This window comes from Trichomonas vaginalis, chromosome II (assembly GCF_026262505.1).
Source record: "Trichomonas vaginalis G3 chromosome II, whole genome shotgun sequence".
NCBI classification, from domain to species: domain Eukaryota; phylum Parabasalia; order Trichomonadida; family Trichomonadidae; genus Trichomonas; species Trichomonas vaginalis.
Window position 1 is genome coordinate 12,921,625 of NC_067204.1, and position 21,034 is coordinate 12,942,658.

The 21,034-nt window shown below is 31.4% G+C and overlaps 8 protein-coding genes across 8 annotated transcripts, besides 3 other annotated features; 6 read left to right on the forward strand and 2 right to left on the reverse strand.

Moving 5' to 3' along the window:
* Positions 1-518: 518 nt before the first annotated feature.
* Positions 519-1,779, forward strand: TVAGG3_0535930 (uncharacterized protein; the record flags this gene model as incomplete). Its single annotated transcript, XM_001326253.2, has 1 exon — positions 752-1,747. One exon carries the CDS (start codon positions 752-754, stop codon positions 1,745-1,747), a length of 996 nt encoding a protein of 331 aa, XP_001326288.1.
* A 350-nt stretch (positions 1,780-2,129) lies between these two features.
* Positions 2,130-2,162: a mobile genetic element.
* Positions 2,163-2,787: 625 nt separating this feature from the next.
* TVAGG3_0535950 (Ankyrin repeat family) lies at positions 2,788-3,111 on the forward strand (the record flags this gene model as incomplete). Its single annotated transcript, XM_001326252.1, has 1 exon — positions 2,788-3,111. The coding sequence occupies one exon, from the start codon at positions 2,788-2,790 to the stop codon at positions 3,109-3,111; it is 324 nt and encodes a 107-aa protein (XP_001326287.1).
* A 31-nt stretch (positions 3,112-3,142) lies between these two features.
* Positions 3,143-5,100, reverse strand: TVAGG3_0535960 (retinitis pigmentosa GTPase regulator-interacting protein family; the record flags this gene model as incomplete). Its single annotated transcript, XM_001326251.1, has 1 exon — positions 3,191-5,086. One exon carries the CDS (start codon positions 5,084-5,086, stop codon positions 3,191-3,193), a length of 1,896 nt encoding a protein of 631 aa, XP_001326286.1.
* A 1,436-nt stretch (positions 5,101-6,536) lies between these two features.
* On the forward strand, positions 6,537-7,848 carry TVAGG3_0535970 (RGS-like 4 domain-containing protein; the record flags this gene model as incomplete). The annotated part of the gene is made up of 1 exon (XM_001326250.1): positions 6,537-7,817. One exon carries the CDS (start codon positions 6,537-6,539, stop codon positions 7,815-7,817), a length of 1,281 nt encoding a protein of 426 aa, XP_001326285.1.
* Positions 7,849-9,548: 1,700 nt separating this feature from the next.
* Positions 9,549-10,594: a mobile genetic element.
* Positions 10,595-14,407: 3,813 nt separating this feature from the next.
* Positions 14,408-16,052, reverse strand: TVAGG3_0535990 (multidrug resistance protein YPNP-related family; the record flags this gene model as incomplete). Its single annotated transcript, XM_001326248.2, has 1 exon — positions 14,548-16,029. One exon carries the CDS (start codon positions 16,027-16,029, stop codon positions 14,548-14,550), a length of 1,482 nt encoding a protein of 493 aa, XP_001326283.1.
* A 413-nt stretch (positions 16,053-16,465) lies between these two features.
* Positions 16,466-16,716: a mobile genetic element.
* A 458-nt stretch (positions 16,717-17,174) lies between these two features.
* Positions 17,175-17,834, forward strand: TVAGG3_0536010 (NAD(P)H oxidoreductase-related family; the record flags this gene model as incomplete). The annotated part of the gene is made up of 1 exon (XM_001326247.1): positions 17,175-17,834. One exon carries the CDS (start codon positions 17,175-17,177, stop codon positions 17,832-17,834), a length of 660 nt encoding a protein of 219 aa, XP_001326282.1.
* Positions 17,835-18,379: 545 nt separating this feature from the next.
* TVAGG3_0536020 (FMN binding) lies at positions 18,380-19,459 on the forward strand (the record flags this gene model as incomplete). Its single annotated transcript, XM_001326246.1, has 1 exon — positions 18,380-19,384. One exon carries the CDS (start codon positions 18,380-18,382, stop codon positions 19,382-19,384), a length of 1,005 nt encoding a protein of 334 aa, XP_001326281.1.
* A 131-nt stretch (positions 19,460-19,590) lies between these two features.
* TVAGG3_0536030 (uncharacterized protein) lies at positions 19,591-21,034 on the forward strand (the record flags this gene model as incomplete). Its single annotated transcript, XM_001326245.1, has 1 exon — positions 19,762-20,898. One exon carries the CDS (start codon positions 19,762-19,764, stop codon positions 20,896-20,898), a length of 1,137 nt encoding a protein of 378 aa, XP_001326280.1.

Here is a 21,034-nt window from a genome sequence, read left to right on the forward strand (position 1 = left end):
ATATATTATTCAAAAGATATATATATATACTTTACTTATCAATAAATATATCAGAATTTAACTCTCTTAACAATGAATCCTTTGATTAAACAATATTATCTGTATGCCTTAGAGAATTTCATCTTTTCTTTATTGATTCATTTTCAAAACAAGAATATCTTTCTAGATTTCCAATGATAAGTGACGAATGAAATACTTACGGATGAATAACATCTAATAATAAAAGATAGAATCAATAATATCTTTTTGAGATATTCTTGAGCAAATTCCCAATATTTATTTTCGAGAAAATGAAACATTGACTTAACTGCACACATTGTATAAGAACAATACTTCTTAAGATCTTAAAATGCAAAATATTAACTAAAGAATTTCGTTTTGGAATTGATGGTGCGCTGAACATTATAGAATCTTCAAATAAAACATCAATCATTGGTACACAATCATCTAAATAAAAATTCTCTATAATATTTTTCCTTAGATTTCTTCATAATTTTTTGTCACTTTTTTATTTTCATTTCAAATTTAGTCTCTTTCACGCGACAAAAATCTTTTCAAGCAAATCAGATATCCCCAACTTAACTAGACACAATAATACTGATCGTAATCGTGCTTAAAGATCCATATAAACCCATAATTTGTTCTCAAATCGGAAAAGTGCGTTTTACAATCCAAGAATTTGCTCCAAAATCTATGTATCGCTATAAAACACTTAATCCATGCACATATTTAGTTACAAACAAAAAAATTGATGAATTTGAAATTCGATCTAAATTGGGATGAATTTTATTCGGAACAAAACGATAGTTACTATTCAGGAAGCTTTTCAAGCTCCCATAGTTATTACATTGTTGAAATAACATCTACACAAAATTCGAGATTCATCGATTTCTCTAATTCAGATGTATCAAACATTAAAATACTTATCGAATCATCATTATTCCATTCAAATCATATAGGTTATTCCGAAACTTCTAATTATTATGATGGATGTGGTGGAAATCTCTTTATTTATTCCAAAGTAGATTTTGTTCAAAACAAAACATGTTCTTCTAACTGTTCTTCAAGTAATTTTGGACAACATTGCTATATATGGATTGATGCAGAAACTGATCCATTCAAAAATTATAACTATCTTTCTTCATATTCCGATTTAGGTCAAACAGGAGTTGGATTTTCACCAATTTGTCATAATAGAGGAGAAGTTATAATTCATAATACAAACTTATCAAATTGTAGAACTAACCAATATTGCGGAATTTTAATTGAATTACCACGTTTTCCAGGAAATATTTCACAATCATCATTCACAAACAATTCAGCAACATCTAAAAATTGCATTTATTTTACTGGATATGAATCATTTTCATATATCAAAACCAATTTTTTGAATAATTCAGTATCAGATCAATTATTTTATACAGTTAATCATGATTTAACTATAAAAGAATGCATCATTAAAAACAATTCAGCAAAAAACACATTTTCTTCGTATAGTCCTTATACAATTCATATAATACACAGTTTCATTGAAACAAGCGGATCCACAACTAGTATAAACACAGAATTATCATCAACACAAGAGTTTGAAAACATTTTCTCTGTTTATCTTTCAAGTGAATGCTGTTGTAAGTATATCAATGCTGAAGATGGTAAATTTAACTGTGTTAAAGCTCTCATTACTCTTTCTAATTGCATATCAAGTTCCAGTTTCGAACAAAGCATTGCAGAAGCTTTTGCAACCTAAAAATTATCAAAAATAGTTATTTAGACTTTTTTTTGCCCAGATTTTTTGTTTTTATATGAGGGTTTTACTATATATCTGGATTATTGATAACCTCATCTATTTTGAAATAATTTCTATCATCCTATGTTATGAGTTTATCCATATGAAATAATTCTGAGTTTACTGAACTTTGAACAATGAGATGATATTTCTGAACAATTATCCTTTTGATTAATTTGTCGATTTTTAAGAGCTCACAAGCGCCCATTTCACTTTAATCCAAATTTCTGACAAAGGGTGTGAAGTTCTTGTCATATAGGCGTAAAAGTGCCCTTAAATGGTATCAAAATTCTGTGAACATCATTACTGTGATCACGAATTGGCTCAATTAAAATAATGATGCTTAAAGGTGCACTTACTACTTTCTGACATGCTCTCAATTTTTTTGACATCCAAGCTTTATATCCCAATTTTAACAAAATAGGGCGAAAATTGAACAAGTGGAGTGGTTTTCAATTTTCGAACTATTTTGTAATTCTTGCGAATTAGTTCTTGCTATCTCATCTTTCTCGATTTGGTATTGCATTTCCATAATCTTACGTCGCTCTGCAAACGTTTCTTGTGCTTGGCGCTCCATGAAGGAGAAGTTGGGTATTAACTGCACAAACTTCTGAGCGCTGTAAGAATCCTTTTTCCTGGCTTCCTCTAATGTCGCTTGTTTTTTGAGTTTTTGGAATTCATTTTTTCTTCGTCGAATAATATTTTTCTCTGTTCTTCGGCTTCTTTTTCTTTTTGAAGGCGTGTTTGTCTATCAAGTCTGTTTCTAGCTACTCTGTTTTGCCATTCAGAAACAAGCATAACTGTCTTTTCATTACGTGTTCTGCATATTTCAAGTTCCTGATCGATTTCTTTGGGTTGCATTAAGCACACAACACTCAAAAATCGGTCTTTGAGTTCATGTCAATGCAGATTTTACAATATAACATTTTAAGCTCAGGAATCTGGATAACGTTTCATGCAAGCCAAAAATTCTTTGCAGTAGAACTTTTAATAGTGAAGAAATGATTGAGTTTCTTCTTGCATGTGGTGCAAATATCAATGCAAAAGATAAAGGTGAAGGAACGGCTCTTCATGATTCAGTAGTAGAAAGTATAGAAATTGATGAACTTCTTATTTCATTTAGAGCAGATGTTAATGCAGCTGTTGATATTCGAGGAGCAGCTCTTCCTATTACGGCAGATAATAACAATAAAGAAACAACCAAATTTCTTATTTCACATGGCGTGGATAGCACAGTTCAAAGTATAATCGGAGAAACAGCTGATGAAATTATAGCAAAAAGTAATAATAAAAAGATCTATTTGTATAAAGCATATTGCATATAAACAGAACAAGAAAAATTGATATTTTGTTATAATTAAAAACATAATTTTTAACAATATATAAAAACAACAAGGAAATAATCTATTGAAGCAAAGGAATATAAATCTGAGCTTCATAATTGATGTTACCAACAGGTTTCTCATTTTTATCCATGAGAACAGATGATGCAGAAAAGCTTGGAACACCATCCAAAAATGGGAACATAGCAATTGTTGTGTTTGCAACCTCAGTAAACTTCATTCCTGTTGCTTTCCAAAGTTTAACAGGAATCTTTGTGTCTTTAAGATAGTCACGAAGAATGAAATCATTCTTAACCTTGAAAAGTAAATCTGTGTTAAATGTTGTATCGAATTTGTCGATGAAATTTGTTTGCTCTTGTTTACAGTCGTAAAAGTCGACTGTTAAGAAGAGCTTGCAATTCTGAGATCCTAAGAATGATTTGTCAAGTGTAAATTCGAGGAATGACAAAATAATTGCGGTTTGATTTTCTTCAAGCTCGAATTGTTTGGCTGCAGTGATATTAATATGACTTGCACCATTCTGATACTTAAATTCTGTTCTTTGGGCTTCAGCAACAGCTCCTGCGTGTGAGATGTGTCTTGCATCAAGTTCAGCTTCAAGTTCCTTGACAAGGCGTGTCTTATCAGCAATCTGCTTAGTAAGTTGTTCTTTAATTGGCTGGTATTTAGCAATTTTGGCGTCAAGTTGTTCGAGTTTTCCATCAATAGATTCGATATGAGCCAAATATTTACGAACTGTGTTAAATGACCAATTGCGTTCGATCATACCATTAATGAAATCAATAAATCTCTGGTTTTCAAATGGATCTTCGTTAGTTCCCGACATTAATTTAACAAATCTTGCACGAAGAGCTCTGTATTCTTCTTGTAACTTATTCAATCCATCGATAGTATCTGCACGCTTTTCTAAAGCATTCTCATAAGTCTGCTGCAATGAATTCTTTTGGTTTTCAATTTCAGCATTTGACTTTCGCAAAGCATCTATATGAGCTTTGAGGTCTTCAAGTTCCTTCTGCATCTGATCAATGAGTTTCTGGAGTTCATCTCGAAGTTTATTCTTACGATCTGCATTATCTTCAATAAGTTTGTCTCTTTGTTGTTTAAGAAGCTCGATTTCTTTCCTAAGACCATCAGCAATAATTTCCAGTTCAGCTAAACGAGCAGCATCAGCTTCCATTTTCTCTTTCTTATGATGCAAATCCATTAATTCTCTGTATTTCTCTTGGTTACGTTCGGCATCGAGTTGGTATTGTTTAAGACGATCATTATGCTCTTGGCTAAGCTTGTCTTGCTGAGCTTGTAGAACTGCTAAGTCATGTCTAAGTTTTTCAATTTGATCTTCACGTTCTTTAATTTCTTTGCGCATATCAATACTTTCAAATACAGGAAGAGAAGATTCTCCAATAAGTTCGAGAATCTTTCTCATTGGTTCTTCAGCAGCTTTCAAATTATTTTGTAAAATATAAGATGCTGCGAGTAATCTATTAACAACAAGTGGATCAGTATTTCTACTACTTAAATCCGCCAACATTGCGAGAAGGTCTTCGATTGTTTTAGTTGGATTAAATTTAGAACTTTTATCTGTGCGAAGTTTTGCAGGGAAGTTAAGTAAAGATTTGAAATATGCGACTTCTCTGGCAACAGCATCTTTTTCAAGATTCTTTTTGCCAAGTTCTATTTCTAATTCTGCGATTTGATCTTTTAATTCTTTAACAGCAACTTGTGAAACTCTATAAGCTGTAGGCGCTAATTTGCCATCAAATTTTACTCTTTGTTTTGTTGTGTCATTGATATCTTGTTTGATTCTTGTGAGTTTTCCAGAAATATCTGAAGCTTTTTGCTCTAATTTTGCTATTTCACTCGCTTTTTGATCGAGTTGATCGCAGCGAACAAGAAATAGTTCCTCTAGCTCATCACGAGTGTATTCACTAATGAGCCTATTTCGAAAGACTTCCATTCTCTTCTTGCACGCTTTCTAAACGTATTTTTATTGGAAATTTTCTAGTATTTATAAATTCTTTAATATTTAGCTTTGTTTTTTGAAAACAAAATTATCTCTCGTTAAAAATATCCATAAATTTGAATAAACAAAATAATTTTATCCAAAATTAACATGATATTCGATAAATCATGAGAATCTCTGATGTATAATCTATTTTTATAACATGTGCGCTATAAATTCATTTATAAAACAAAATGCTCCCACTTGAATTGATCTCGAATGTTCTTGATGGAGTTGCAATTCTTTTAGTTATACAGAAAGTTTACAAATCAAAAGTAACATTCGGTCTTTCATTTTATTGGTCATTATTTGGCGCTTGTTCGGCGACATTTTCGATACTTGGAAATATCACAAATTATTTAGCAATTATAACAGGACTTATCAAAGTTATACCAATAGGTTACCTAATGTATCGTCAATTTACACTTCAGCCAAGATCTAATAAATTTAAGGAACAAATTTACATGACTTACTATTTTGGATTTTCAATTGTCATGTTTTTACTTTCTATTTTTGGATTTATGACACTCCATGAGCTTTCATTTTGGTTTGAAGCTTTTGCAGTCGCATCGCAATCACATATTACAAAATCATCATCTAAAATTTCCAATTTAGGATGGCCATTTATAGTAATTTACGCTCTCTCACAAATTATGAGATCTATTGCAGGAATTTTTTATTCTTTCCAAACTGAACAAGTTTCAATGTGGTTCGACTTTGTTTCCTCTGTGTCCATCTTCTTATTTATGTGTGACCTATTTTTCTTCTTTACATCTTCCTTCTTCAAATTTAATGAAGGATCTCTTCCGCTTTAATTATAATTGACTTATATTCCATTAGTTCCCATGTAACTAAGTCAGAATATCCTAGTGAGTCAAGATAATTCATGATTGTATCTTTTTTGATTTTGTTAATATATAAATAACTGTTTATAATTCATTTCCTATTGTAAAAGTAACTTAACTACGTTTTTATGCGAGATAACAACTATCTTTTGAAAATTAATAAAAAATATCCCAGTTTTATCAATTAGTAAGTAATAGCTATTATGTCTTATATAATCTTACTGATGCATTTCTCAAAAATTATATCTATTTGATTAGGTGACCATTAAAAATTTGTAAATTTCAAGATTCTATTGAAAAATACCATATACTTAACAATTTCATACGACAGTAAAGCATGATTCAAACTTTAAATTCTTTATTTACCTAAAACACATATTAATTGCGCATAATTTAGGCAAAATTGATTTCATCTTTGTGATTCATACCGAAACTCCATCATATTCTCAGGATTGGAAATGTATGAATTCATGAAAGCGGAAATTTTGCTGCTAAATAACTTCGATCCACTCACAGTACCTTGATTTATGAATTTATTTGAAATTTTTTTTTCTCAGAAAATGCCTGAAATTGCAGATACCCAATGGAACTTTATACCGAAGAGCGCAAAGCTTTTTGATAAAGAGTCCATTGAGCCATTGCAAATGTTTTTCCTCTATGCCTTTGGAAGTTGGTCAATTATCTGGCTTGGCGGATTAATTTGGTTTTTATGCCGAAAAAATGAAACCGAAATTCAAATGCGATCACCTACACTTGTTATTCTCAGCGCAATAGGATCAGAATTTGCTTTGCTATGCACAACACTCGATATTATTTTATCTCATCAACATTATCCATGCATTTTAGATTTATGGTACATTCTTTTATTCTTTCCATTGTTCTTCTTCCCATTTGTATTAAGATTTATGCGATATTTCTTTACTATGAGGGAATTAAAGAGATGGCAAGAGAACAAGATATCAGACCCCCGTGCTAGCATATGGGTTATGGAATCTACATGGGTATCTATTTTAGGAATCGTTATTTCTTTGACAATGCTCTCAGCAGCGATTCTTCAACATACGATTTTATCAGATTATATGACTACTTTTGGTTGCAAAATTCAAGAAATTACATCAGTTATTCTGCTCGTTCTCTTTGGCTTATGTTTGATAATTGTAGGTGTCGGGTTATTCTTTATGAAGCATTTTCCGGATCCATATCACATTAAATACGAGTTAATCACATGTTTTGTTACATGGATATTAACTTTAGGTCCATATCTTGCATTATCAATGACAAATTCTGAGCAATTTTACAGTAATTGTTGTATGTTCGCGTTTATTATCTCTGGCTACTTCACATCGGTTGTTACATCTATTGCTTTGACATATCGCGCTCCTCCTGAGCCCCAAACTCCAGAAAAAATCCTAGATACTCCAGAACAGATCATTATGGACCCAGAAGGCTACGAACTTGTCATGCAAGTACTTATACAGAAGTCAGCTCAAGAGATGCCGCCATTCCTTAAGGCTGTTCTCGAGTTTAAGGAAATTAATGATCAAAATACTCAGTTAAAGAAAGTCAAATCCCAAGAAATATACGTAAAACATATCTCCAAAGATGCTCCGCTTCAAGTAAACATTTCTGCCGCAATGAGAAACGATATCGAGTCGAGAATGGACAATCCAACGACAGATATGTTCAATAACGCATACAGAGAGGTCTTGAAACTCGTCAGAACTAACTTCTTGAAGGAGATAAAGAACCTCCCAGCTTATCAAGCTCTTGTACAGAAGAGAGAGGAGGAAATACAAAAGAAGAAGATTAGTGAATCGTTGATGCGCGGTAACAATAAATAACTCTGTTTAGTTCTATCTTTTTCATTTGTTTTATTTGGTAAATTTCTTAATGTTTTACAATTGTAAATTTTCTGACAATTATAATGTAAACTTTTCAAAATTTGATTGATCGGACTTTTCTGATGAAATGCTTGAACAATGTTTATTGCTTGAAAATGACTAAATTTCATTTCTAATGGATCCGTAAACTTCAGAAAATATTGACGCAAAATTTAATGAATGATATTTTTATGGTATTTCTTTATTTTTTGGCAGTATGGGTATTAAGTTTTAGCTATTCAACTATCATATATCGAGTTGAACCACTCAAATCTATAAAATATGCTTTTCAAATTAGTATATTTTGCTTTTGGGTGATCATCTTTTTAGAAATCGGAACATTATCTACAGCAATAAAGTCACTATCAATAAAATTTATAATTCCAATAGCTTTAATTGCCTTTACTGAAGTTTTTGCAGAAATCAAAACACCATTGTTCTCTATAGTCACTAAAAAGTACTGGCGAATATACTATCTCAATATGGTTGAATCATTTGTTGTCTGCATACTATCTTCATTAGCAGTCGCTTATATTAAAAATATTTACGATAATTCAGGTCCAATTTACTATGAAGAATTGAAAGGACTGATCCTTCAACAAGAGAAAGGTATTGACAAAGAATTTTTACATTCATTTCCAACAAAATTTTTCATAACTTTAATAATTCCGTCTCTTTACATTTTTACGCATTTTACAAGTTCTCCAGAAGTGTACTAAGTATTAAGCATACAAACATTAAAGTATATTTGGATTATCGCGTACTCACGTACATCAATATTTTATTTGTCGTAATTGCATTTTATTCTACAATAAAAACCACAGGATCACCAAGTTTGAACTTCTATGAATATAATTACGTGTTTCCAAGTTCAGAAAACTTAGTTTTCCCAGAAAAAAAGAAAAATATAATTTTCTTCAGTTTAGAATCCTTCGAAACAAGCTTTTTATCACAAGAACACGGCGGTCTAATGAAGACTAGCTATTCTCCATACATAGAAAACCTTGCTTTAGATCCAAATAACGTGCGTTTTTCAAATTCCACCGAAAATGACAAACTTGGTGGTACAACACAAGTGTTTCGTAACAGATTCACTGTCAGTGGTAATTTTGCTATGCAATGTGGTTTTCCATTCAAATGGCAAAGTAAAAAAGCCCAAAACAGGGGAGAAAACACAAGTATATACTATTACAGTCAAATGCAATGCATAGGAGATATTTTAAAGAGCAATGGATATGATACTCATGCCATTTACGGCACTTTTGATGAAGATTGGAGTATTGGATATGTTTATAAGCATCATGGCTTTGATCATTGCCACAGTAGTGTTAATTTGGCTAATAAAAGATGGTTTGTTGCTGATCATATACTTTTCCAGTACCAAAAAGATTTAATTGACAAGATTTACAAAGAAAATCCAAATAAACCATTTTTATTATATGTATCAACAAGAGATACGCATGAACCAGGCAGTTTATGTAAATTATGTCCTAAAACAGGTCCGAAATCCCAAAGACTCTTTACTTGTTTGAGTAACCAAATAAAAGATTTTCTTGACTGGATGAAGACGAAACCATGGTACAATGATACTTTGATTGTAATGCACGGTGACCATGTGAGAAGAGACAAAGAAGTAGAAGATTTGGCTAAGAAAAATAATTATTCGAGAAGGATTTTTAATTTGTTTATTAAGGGTGCACCCGCATGTACGTTTATTTGAGAGTAGGAGGATTACCCTCTCAATTTTGAACGCTTCGTTAGCGCAATATCTCGATGAATATTGTATTAAAATTGAATTTGCCCATACCAATATATCTGATACAATATCCTTAAGTTTTACTAAAAAGAATTTTTTAAAATCCCTGCAGATTCGGGGATTTTTAAATTTTTTGATTTTTTTCGCAAATTTTTCGAAAAAAAAATATTTTCAGAAGAGCCTTAACGGCTAAGTTTTATGTTTAATGTTGAGTATCAAAAAGAATGGGCGTCTGATATAGCCATCATATATCCCAGAAGCAAATAAAAATTCTGACTTTTTAAGCATAAAAAAATGAAATTTTATTTTTTTGCAAAAAACAGGCCCCCGGATGTACGTTTATTTGAGAGGAGGAGGATTAAATTTTTGAAAGCAGTAAAATTTGTAAATATTCTAGTTATATAATAATATGTATTATTTTAAAAAATAAAAAATTAAAGCACGTTAAAATTTTTTTTGATGAATTTTTACAAAAGCTACTTAGGATTATGCAAAATATAGTAATTAAACATAAATTTCAAATCAGATTTTACTTATGATAAATATTTTAAATTTCCGAAAATTAAGTTCAGATCGACTCGATACGTTGTAATTACTAAATAAGGTGCCAAAAACCTATTAAACAGTATCAAAACTATCAAGATTGTAATGTTTTTGAAGAAAAATTTATAGAATTATGAACTTCAAACAGATATTATGTAAATAAAAATAATAATATAATGGATTTGTTTATTCGTATAATAGCAGCAATAAGTCGATTATTCACTTTCTACTTCTGAGATTTGAATTTAATTTCGACAGAAAAAGAGATTCAAGAGGAAAATACTAGGGGATACAAACTGCCACCATGACAGGATTATTATGGAGCCAAGTTGTATTTTTTGATATTTTTAGAGTTTTCCTACCTATTTAGGTACCAAGTTATTGCTTAAAAATTAAGGTTCTAAATTCTGAAGTTTACATGATCCTCCCGGGCGCACCCTTAATTCTCAAATAAAAAGAGAAAATAATACTGGATGAGTTTTCAGTCATTATGATATTTTCCCAACAATTTTGGCTGCTGCAGGTATTAAGATTAAAGGAGATAGACTTGGATTAGGTGTGAATTTGTTTTCTGGAAAGAAAACATTGTTGGAAAAATTCAATCAAGAGTTTGTTGATGATAATCTTGAGAATATTTATCATTGGTACCAAAAAACATTTCATAATGATGGAGATTTTAACTGCTTCGATCATGATGATATGTGTGTTTTCGCAAAAGTATATGCTGACCCTCCTAAAAAACCAAATCCACCTCCTAAAAAACAAAATTCACCACCAAAGACTCAAAATCAACCTCAAAAGAATCAAAATCAACCTCAAAAGAATCAAAATCCACCTACAAAGAATCAAAATCCACTACCAAAGACTCAAAATCCACCTCAAAAGAATGAAAATCCACCTCAAAAGAATCAAAATCCTCCTCAAAAGACTCAAAATTCATCTCCAAATAATCAAAATCAACCTTAAAAGACTCAAAATCCTACTCAAAAGAATGAAAATACATCTTCAAAAACTCAAAATCCTCCTCAAAAGAATGAAAATCCAACTCAAAATAATCAAAATCAACCTCCAAAAAATCAAAAGAATAAGTGATTCTAAATGTTTATTTTATTTGTTATAGATATTATAAAGATAATAAAGAATGAAATATTTTTTTATAAGATACCCTACGTTCCCAACTTCTGGAAAACGGTTTTTCACCCTTATGATCAGTTTCAGACACTTTGGGAATCTCCCAAACTTTGATATTTTGCATTATGATAGAGAAACGTGTCTAGTTTAACGCACAGTTGTTTTAAAGGCAAATGATGATATCACATGAAATTATCAAATTATCAAATTTTGAAGTACCAGTCCAAAGGGTTAATTAGATCCTACACAGATGTGCGATAGTGAAACATATGTGTTCTTGATTTGAGAAGTCCTACTGATAGAGGTATGAATCTCACAGCTTTGTGTGAGTGTGTCTGACACTTGTATAGAGTGGAATATGCGCCGACATATATTATATAATAACATGTAGTTGATAATTATGAAAAAATAGAATTTGATGCGAATGATATTGAAAGTTGTTTTGTAATTTGATATTTTTCTTATATGTGTTAATTAGTAAATGGCTTGTTTGTTGTGATCGTACTGTGAAAAATGAAAGGTATTTTAAATTAAAAAAATGAGATTTTGAGATATCTCTAGAATTAAGAATTTATTATGTATTTGACTTTTATATAACTATGTGTAAAGGATCTCGATGTCTATATGCTTTAAATAAAATTAAATAAAATGAGATAAAAAATTAAAATGGACAAGAAGATATATGGAAATGTAATTTGTATTGTATTGGTTGTTGGCAAAATGATTTTAATACAGATTTAAGGATTTGGAATGGATTTGAAATTAAATGATTTTTATTCAAGGAATAATAAGATTTTGAACTGGTTTTTATTTTGAGAATGTAAACTCCTTCCATAGGATATGTATTAGAAAGATCAATTTTAAACTTTTTGAAAGAATTGTTTTTTTGTTGAGTGATTTTCTCTCATTTGATAATATATTTAAGGTGGCGTATCTTACGCCTTTCCAAAAATATGTATTAGAAAGATCAATTAAACTTTTTGAAAGAATTGTTTTTTTGTTGAGTGATTTTCTCATTTAATAATATATTTAAGTTGGCGTATCTTACGCCCTTCCAAAAATATGTATTAGAAAGATCAATGTCAAACTTTTTGAAAGAATTGTTTTTTTGTTGAGTGATTTTCTCTCATTTGATAATATATTTAAGTTGGCGTATCTTACGCCCTTCCAAATATTTCTTAAAAATTTAAATTTGTCTCATCTCCTACTCTTAATTTAAAAAAATTTCAAAATCCATAATAGTAAACATTTCTTATTTTTATTTAAATCTGAAAAAAATAAATTTAAACAATTTCTCTACACACGACGGTTTCGGCGGTTTTCAGAATGGTTGACAACTGAATTCATCAGGATAATGTCGGTTGGGGTGCCCTTCTTGGCCTCCTGAGTACTCACCAAGATACCCCCAGCTCCCGCAAAACACCTCCCATAGGTGAGCATTAACTGATGAAGTTATTGACAACTTTATCTGATTTTTTTCTTTGTTTTTTTGTTAAGATTTCTTAACCAAAGACTCGAAAACAAAACTTCGCTTCAAGTTGCTGTCTTCCCAGTTACTCTGTCGCAATCTTTTGTCTGATTGCGTGCAAAGTTCTGCTCCTTTGAGACTTTGCCCGACAGATGCATCTGGGAGACAGCACCCAAGCAGCTTATCGCTTCAAGTTGCTGTCTTCCCAGTTACTCTGTCGCAATCTTTTGTCTGATTGCGTGCAAAGTTCTGCTCCATGAATTATCAAATATGTGCCATTTCAGGAGAGATAACAAGCTCATGCCTCCTGGAATGGCGGATTGTTCAACAATCTTCTTCTGATTGCAGAACTTTCAACCGACAAGAGTGCACAATACACTCTTGTCGGTCAAAGTTCCGCATTCAAGTTATGAATGGGGAACTTGATATCATTCTGGGAGACATGCAGTGACAATGTCTCCCGGAATGAGACACTGTGACCGACAAGAGTGCACAATACACTTAATGTTTTCAAATTTTCAGATTTAAATTTAATCTTTATTTTCATCATCATTTATAGTCTTGTTCCTTTATACAGTTATAATAAATTATCGTCAGATTCTAATATTTAAGATTCTTACTACTCAATTCAATATAATTATGTTAGTCACTCATATTCAGGAGAATAATTTAAAAATCTATAGCTCATATTTTGATAGTTATATATTTAGATGATATATATTGCAATTCCGGTTTCAACACGATCAAATGCCAAACCAAGACAAAATATATATGAATTTTCAAAATATCGATTTACATTAGAATCTATATCTAATTTTATCAATACACAAGTAGTGAATGTTCAATACATCTTTGAGCAACGTGAATAGCACAATTTTATAGGATTATTAGTTGATTATATAAAATATAAGCCAAATCGAATCTGCTGTATAGTACTTTAGTTTATCATTGAATGTTAAATGTGTTCATATAAATATTTGAGTCAGATATCGCATTTTCTAATTTCAAAATTTATCTCATGAAGTTAGAATTTATTTGATCATACAACATCATGTTAGTCAAACTAGAGTTCAATGGCGATTCTAAAATGGAACAAATGCTTGTTTTATCAAAATGTTAAAATATTAATCTAAAAAACTTAATATCTAACCAAACCATTCTAGAATTATTATATACAGGTATAGGCAATCTAAATGCACACGGAATTCGGAAAATTAAAAAGAATATTTATGAGATTATTAAATCTTATGTAATTCAATGAAAAGTAGATAATATGAATATCCATAGGCTATATATCAACATATGAGTTTTTGGTTTGACCAATACTATACTAATGTGATCAAATTAATCTGATTTCTTAGATTTTCATTTGAAGCATTTGCAGTAGTAGGGGTACCTTTATATATTAACATATTAAAAAATTGCGCTCCGATTCGCAGTTTCTTCATGATTTTGAGATTGCATTAGATTTCGCGATGCAGAAAAAAATCACTTTAGATTCCCGTCAAACTCTAAGTATAAGCATGTCTCTATATGTAGAAACTGTCTGCGCTATTTATTTCCCGGCTCAAAAAACCACGGTGTCTGTGTGAGGAAAATACCCATTTTAGGACCCTGGGTAGGGTCATGAAAATTTTCCAAGAGTTGGAAATATAGGGTATAATTTAATTATAATTTCTTTATCATATATAATGTTTACTAATATATTTAACAAAGGTTGGAAAATAATATTTTTAAACAGAATAAATTGAAAATACCAATATTCAAAAAATAAAAATAATATCATTGAAATTCTAAAGCGACTCACATATCATTTCCTTATCATCTTCATCCTCCATATCTGTAGGTGTTGTTGAGTCATCTTTCTTACTATCTGATTTAGAATCATCTAACGATGTTGTCTCTGAATAGAGTTGAATTAGTGGTTTGATGACAATAATTATATCAAGAATAAGAATTGTTGTGTCATTAAGGCAATATGTGTAAATCATCCTAATTGAATCAAATTTGTTCGTGTAATAAAGGATTAATGAGTAAACTATATAAAAAATGCCTCTGACTATACTTGGAGCCATTGCAACCCAGGCATATCCCATGCATTGCAAGAGTGCAGTAACAACCTCATTACACGCAGTTGTCCAGTTTGTAAAGAATGGTTTTGGAAGTAATTTCTTAGCATAGTTAAGAGTATCTTCTTCGTGGAGCCATATTTTTGCGATACTTACAGGAGCAAAAACAATAATTGGAACAAAAATAAATTGAAGAACTAATGTGATAGTAAGTGCATAATAAAAAAGAGATCTTACTCGCTTATTGTTCTTTTGGCTGAAAGAATACGATCCAGGACCTAATAAACCTTGACCAAATGCAATTGAAAAGCAATTTGCAATTGGCTGTAGTTTGAAGAAAACAGATAATGCTCTTCCACATGGTATTCCAACACCTGTTGCAAAGGCCGCTGTAACGAGAAAGTTAATTGCGACTAAAGGAGGGAAAAGTCCCATAATAACATTTAATATGTATGGAGATGCAATTTTCAACCCAACATAGGTTTCGTAAATCGGCTTTTTAATGAGATTTTTCCAAGATGTAATCGATTTGAATTTTTGTGTAAAAATTAGAAACGTAAGTACAAGTCCAGGCACGGATTGAGATAATGCGAATGCAAATCCTGCATATTTGAAAGCGACTTTTACTCCAAAGAGCAAAATTGGACCGAAAAATCCGCAATTGAGGAAAAATGCTGTAAATTGCATAATTCCAGCAAGTACTGATCTGCCCTCTGATTGTAAAAGTCCACATGACATTTGAAATGTCGAAATTAGTGGCATAAAAGCTAATTCTGGGATTAAATATTTTTGTGCATCTGGAATTGAGTCATCTGGACATCCAATATATTTAAGTAAAGGCTTTGCAATAAAATAGCATATTATTGGGATTACTAACATTGAAACAAATGCTAATCGATAAAGATCTGCAGTAACTTGGGCAGCAGCTTCATATCTGTTTTCTGCAATAAGTCCACTGTTGCGTGCTACGCATGCAATACTAAAATAAATATTTGCCGCCATACATAAATATCTGACTGTGGAAGCAAAACCGACAATTTGAACCTCTCTTTCATCATAAGCTTTTGAAATTAAAAGTAAATCAATAGCATCATGGATGGCTATACCTAAAAAATAAATTAAAGGCCCCACACTAAGTTGTAAGAGAGTACGTAGTGGCCCATGCTTTTCGTAACGCAATTGTTCTTCTGATAGTGGTTTTTGCATCAGCTTAAGTGATATATTTTAATGATTTATATTTTCAATTCAATTTTTTTTATCAGAAAAATTTGATAGGAGATTATTTTTTACACAATCGGATAGTTGAATCGGTTACTGACATAGAGTAAAAATTAGCATTCTGTCCGATTTCATGGAGTTATGACCAACCGTTCATTCAATTTTGAATGGGAAAAAATTGCGTTGATTGAATTTTTGTCATTTAATAAAGCATCGTTTTTTAACTCAGCGAACCGCTATTTGATTAGAAAGGCTTAGCAAGAGTTTGATGTATTCTGTGTGTTTTTATTTATTCTTTACATAAACTCTCTGAATTTCATTTTCTTAATTTTAAAGATCGCGTGAATAGCAATAACCGAGAGGGCATAAATTAAAAATCCAAATGAAATTAATCCAAAAATATTTTCATTCAGTTGATTTTGCCGGGCGCGTAAAGGGTTGGCGTCCTAAGGCGCCCTGATGTAAACTATTCAATTTTTGAGAAGTTTACACCATAATTGAATAGTTTATGGCGTCCTGAGAGGAGATTTCAATGGGTATGGCGTCCTAAAAAATAGAAGAAAATGATTTTTTCTCGATTTTTCTAGAAATTGAATTTTTTAAAAAAGAAAAAAATCAAAACGTATACATTCAAGAAAGACTATAAATGAAGATTTTTCTATTTTTTTTCATTCTTTGAGATTTTGTAAGTATAATAAAAGGTATTTGGTTTTATTGTAGTTCTCAATGCTAGTCTTTCAAAGATAACTAGTGTACATAGAATATAGCTTGAGATCAACAAGCTGAAATATGATATGATTAATATTGAAAATTTACGCCAAAAATACATGGCATTTAATTACACGATTCGCATGCCTATGCATGTTTCAATGTGGTATTTTATATTCATATACATCATTTAATTCATATTTTTTTTCGATCATGCATTGAATGAAATTTAGAAATTTTCATGTGACTTTTTCACTCAATTTTTGAAAAATTCGGCGCGAAAATTTTATTTGGAATCTAATTATAGAGACATTCCATGATTTATAATTTTGAAGTGAAAAAAAAATTCAATTATCTCAATTTCCGATTCCATTTCAATTTTGAAAGGGGTCCAAATTTTAAGGAAGTCATTTCAATTATTTAAAATGAGAGTTCTCATACTGATTGCTCATGCTGATCCTCAAAAGATTGCAACAGCATACAGAATTGCAAATGCAGCTCAGGAATCATTAACTTCATGTGGCCATGAAGTTCGTGTTGTAGACTTGATCAGTGAAGGTTTTGATAAAGTCATGACCATGGATGACTTTATCCAAAAGAAAACAGCAAATTTTGACTACCCTGCTAACTACAAAAAAGGTAACTTAGTAACAAATATTACAGCCCAGCATGATAATATAATGTGGTGCACTAATATATTGATTATCGGTCCCATATGGTGCTATAAATACCCAGCTTGTTTATATTCTTATATCGAGAGAGTCCTCACCGATATACAGCGTCCAAACGTTACAGTATCAATGGTCATCTCTGTTGCAACAGGACCCGATTTTTATACAAAGAGTTCAGCTGGAACTTTGGAACAATTTTTATATTCCGTCTACTTTGCCTTCAACTCCAACGGTTACAAAATAACAAGGCCGCTTGGTTTTTATAATGCTGGACCATTCGGAAACAATGATAAATCATACGAGGAGCGATGGATATCTTCCTTTAAGAAAGCTGTTCTCAAACTAGATAATTGGGAACCTTGGGATACAAATTCAAATAAGCCTGCTGCAACACCTGATAGTATTGTCAAATGATTTAAATGATAAGGGGTTAATTAATATGATTTATAACCTTTTAATGGATTTGCTAATTCTTGGTAATAAATTATAAATCATATTCAAATAAATATTCATTTAATCATAATATGAACTTTAAATCATTATGAAATGGTTAATATTTTTTGTACATTGCTTAAAAGGAGTAGTTTCAAATAATATTCCATTTTCTTTTAAGCTCATTTCAAATTAAAAAAAAATTAAAAATATTTATAATATTGCAGTACATAATATCAATATCGATTACTAATATATCGAATTAAATATTTTAAAAATTTGCGCCGACACCCATTTGATATCAAAATATTTTTCTGAGGTTCACAATTAATTGAATTATGGATTAAAAGACGACATTCAGAACATAAACATATCAAATTTAATATTATATATATTTCTAATGCATTTCAGAAAATTTTTTTGAGTAGAATGCGTAATAAAATTGAATTAAACTGTTCCGATTTTCATTGAAAAATAACGATAGAAAAATCAATTTTTTTTCACTTCATTCTTCATTTTTGCAACTGATGGAAGCATTATTAAAGCCTATCACTATCAGTGGGATAAAGATCCCTAATAGATTCATGCGCTCTCCTTGCGCAATGCATTCAAATCTCGATGGAGGTCTTCCAACCGAGTATCTTACAAACTACTACAAAAAACTTGCAGATGGTAAGTTCGGACTCATAGTTACAGGTTTTGTTTATGCAAATCCAGATGGAAAATATGGAGATGCAATGTGCGGAATGATGAATGAAAAGCAAGCAGAAGCTTGGCGCTCAACAATTGACTACATACACAATAAAGATTCAAAAATCATTTTCCAAGTTGCAGATTGCAGAGGTACTGATCTCCCTATCTCCAAAATGAATCAAATAATTGAAGACATTGTTAATTCAGCAAGGTTGTTGAAAAATATCGGAGCAGATGGAATCCAATTTCATGCAGGACATGGATTCATCATTTCTCAGCTCCTTTCTCCTTTGATGAACAAAAGAGAAGATAAATATGGAGGCTCTCCTGAGAACAGAAGGCGTTTTCTTCAAGAGCTTACAGATGCCGTTCGCAAAAAAGTTGGCCATAATTTCATAATTGGAACGAAAATAAACTCTATTGATGGTGTCCAAGGTGGCGTCATGCCAGAAGATATGGCAGAAACTGTTTCCAACATTAAAGGAATGGACATCTGGGAGTTGACATGCGGAATGGATCCAAGAATAACAATCCGCGGTGGTCCACGTGATTTTTTCGTCAAAGGATTTGAGAAGAGAGTTGGTTACAACATCCAATATGTTGAATTAATCAGAAATAAGACAGAATCAAAGATTGCTGTTGTCGGTGGCATCAGGAACAAAAACACAATTCTCAAAGCTATCAAAGCAGGCGCTGACTTGATTTCGTTCGGAAGGCCTTCGATAGCAGATCCTTTAATGGTTAAAAACTTCATTGAAGGAAAGCCAATCAAATGTGTCTCGTGCAACCAGTGCATGTTCAAGCATGATCAACCTCCAATCAGATGCTGGGTCGAATAATAATTTAAGACATATTATAAAATTTACATATTTTTCATTATCTAGAAAGGCACGCTTGTTTTTATTGAAATTGAACTGATTTTGCAATAAGATTTGAAATCAATTAATCGAACCAGCTTATTGAAGTACAACCAACTACTAAAGCATAATTTATTGATGTACTTTGAAGTATATTAACGATTCTTCAAATTACTCTGAATTGGTCTGAAATTATTGGTCATGAAGGATTTCAGGACGAGTCATCGAAGAATAAGTCTAACTTGCCCAATCACTTGACTTTGCCGTAATATTTTATCATGAAAATTTTGATCTCAGTTTGAGAGGAAAAATAAAAAAATCACAACTGTTTCAAATTTCTAACAATTTTATCATAAAATATGAGTTTATACACTGTAACATTTGAAGATTCAGATGATCCGCATGATAATATTGAGCCTGTTCCTATCGATGTAAAAATATCTCCTCCGCATCCATCAAATGCTGCACATGGCGGTTTTAGAAGACGAAGATTGGGGAGGGAGCCCGAAGATAAACCAACTCGTGTAACAAAGGAAAGAGTTGATGTAAATGCAGTTAATACTAGGAATATTAGGAAGAAAAGAACTGTCGAAGAAAATCATGAACCAATTGTCCAAGAAGAAGAACAAGAAGAAAAGCCAAAAAGAATCAGAATTAAAAGAAAACGTCAACATCCCACTCAAGAAGAAACACATCCCGAGGAAGAAGCGCATAATGAAATTCAACAAGAGAAAGAACAATCAGATCATGAAGAAAAAGATGAAAGCGAACATGAAGAGGTCAAACCAATTAAACAAGAGCAAAAAACTACTGTTTCGGAGAAAAAAGAAGAAAAAATCAATGATGACGTTTTTGATGAGGAAGAAGAAATTGCAAGATTGGTTAAAAATCTTAATGAACAAATATACACCCCGGCTGATAATAATTTAACTATGTACAGGTTCGAGATCGATAATAAAATTACAATTCGTGGAAAAAGAATTCATTTCCAGCTGACAAAGAGTGGATCACCCCTTTTCCATGCTAAAACTAAATCTAGAACAGGCACTGAAGAGATACAAATCTCAAAAGGTACTGAAAGTCACTTTAGCGGCGACAATTTCGAAGGAGTAATTTTAATTGGCAATGATAACAAGAGTTTTTCACTCAGGAGGCATGATAGATATGCAAAGGATGTTTGCACAATCATATTTGCCTTCCACGAGAGTGAGAAAAAACCAAGAATGATGTCATTATATAATTTCGAAAGTGAAAATGGAATTCCGAAGGAACTTTTCACTAGGCCATACATAGCTGTTGATGGAAAGTGGATGATACGTGTTAAGAATCGTTCCGCAACGTCGAGTATCAAAAATTGTGTTATTGTTGATACTCAAGATAAAGAATGGATCATTGTTCTTAAAAAGGAAGATAATGTACTGTCTATCGAGGCTTCTCCATTGTTTGATCCTCTTGTCGTTTTTGCTGTCGGAATTGCTTCATATCTTTGTAAGTGAAAGGAATTTTAAAATAAATTGTTTGATTTTTGCCTATTTAAGACCTTTTTATCATATAAGTTCATATAGATTTTCATGAAAAATATTGATCAAAATCTTGAAAGCTTTTATCAAACTTGGAATAAACATTTATTAG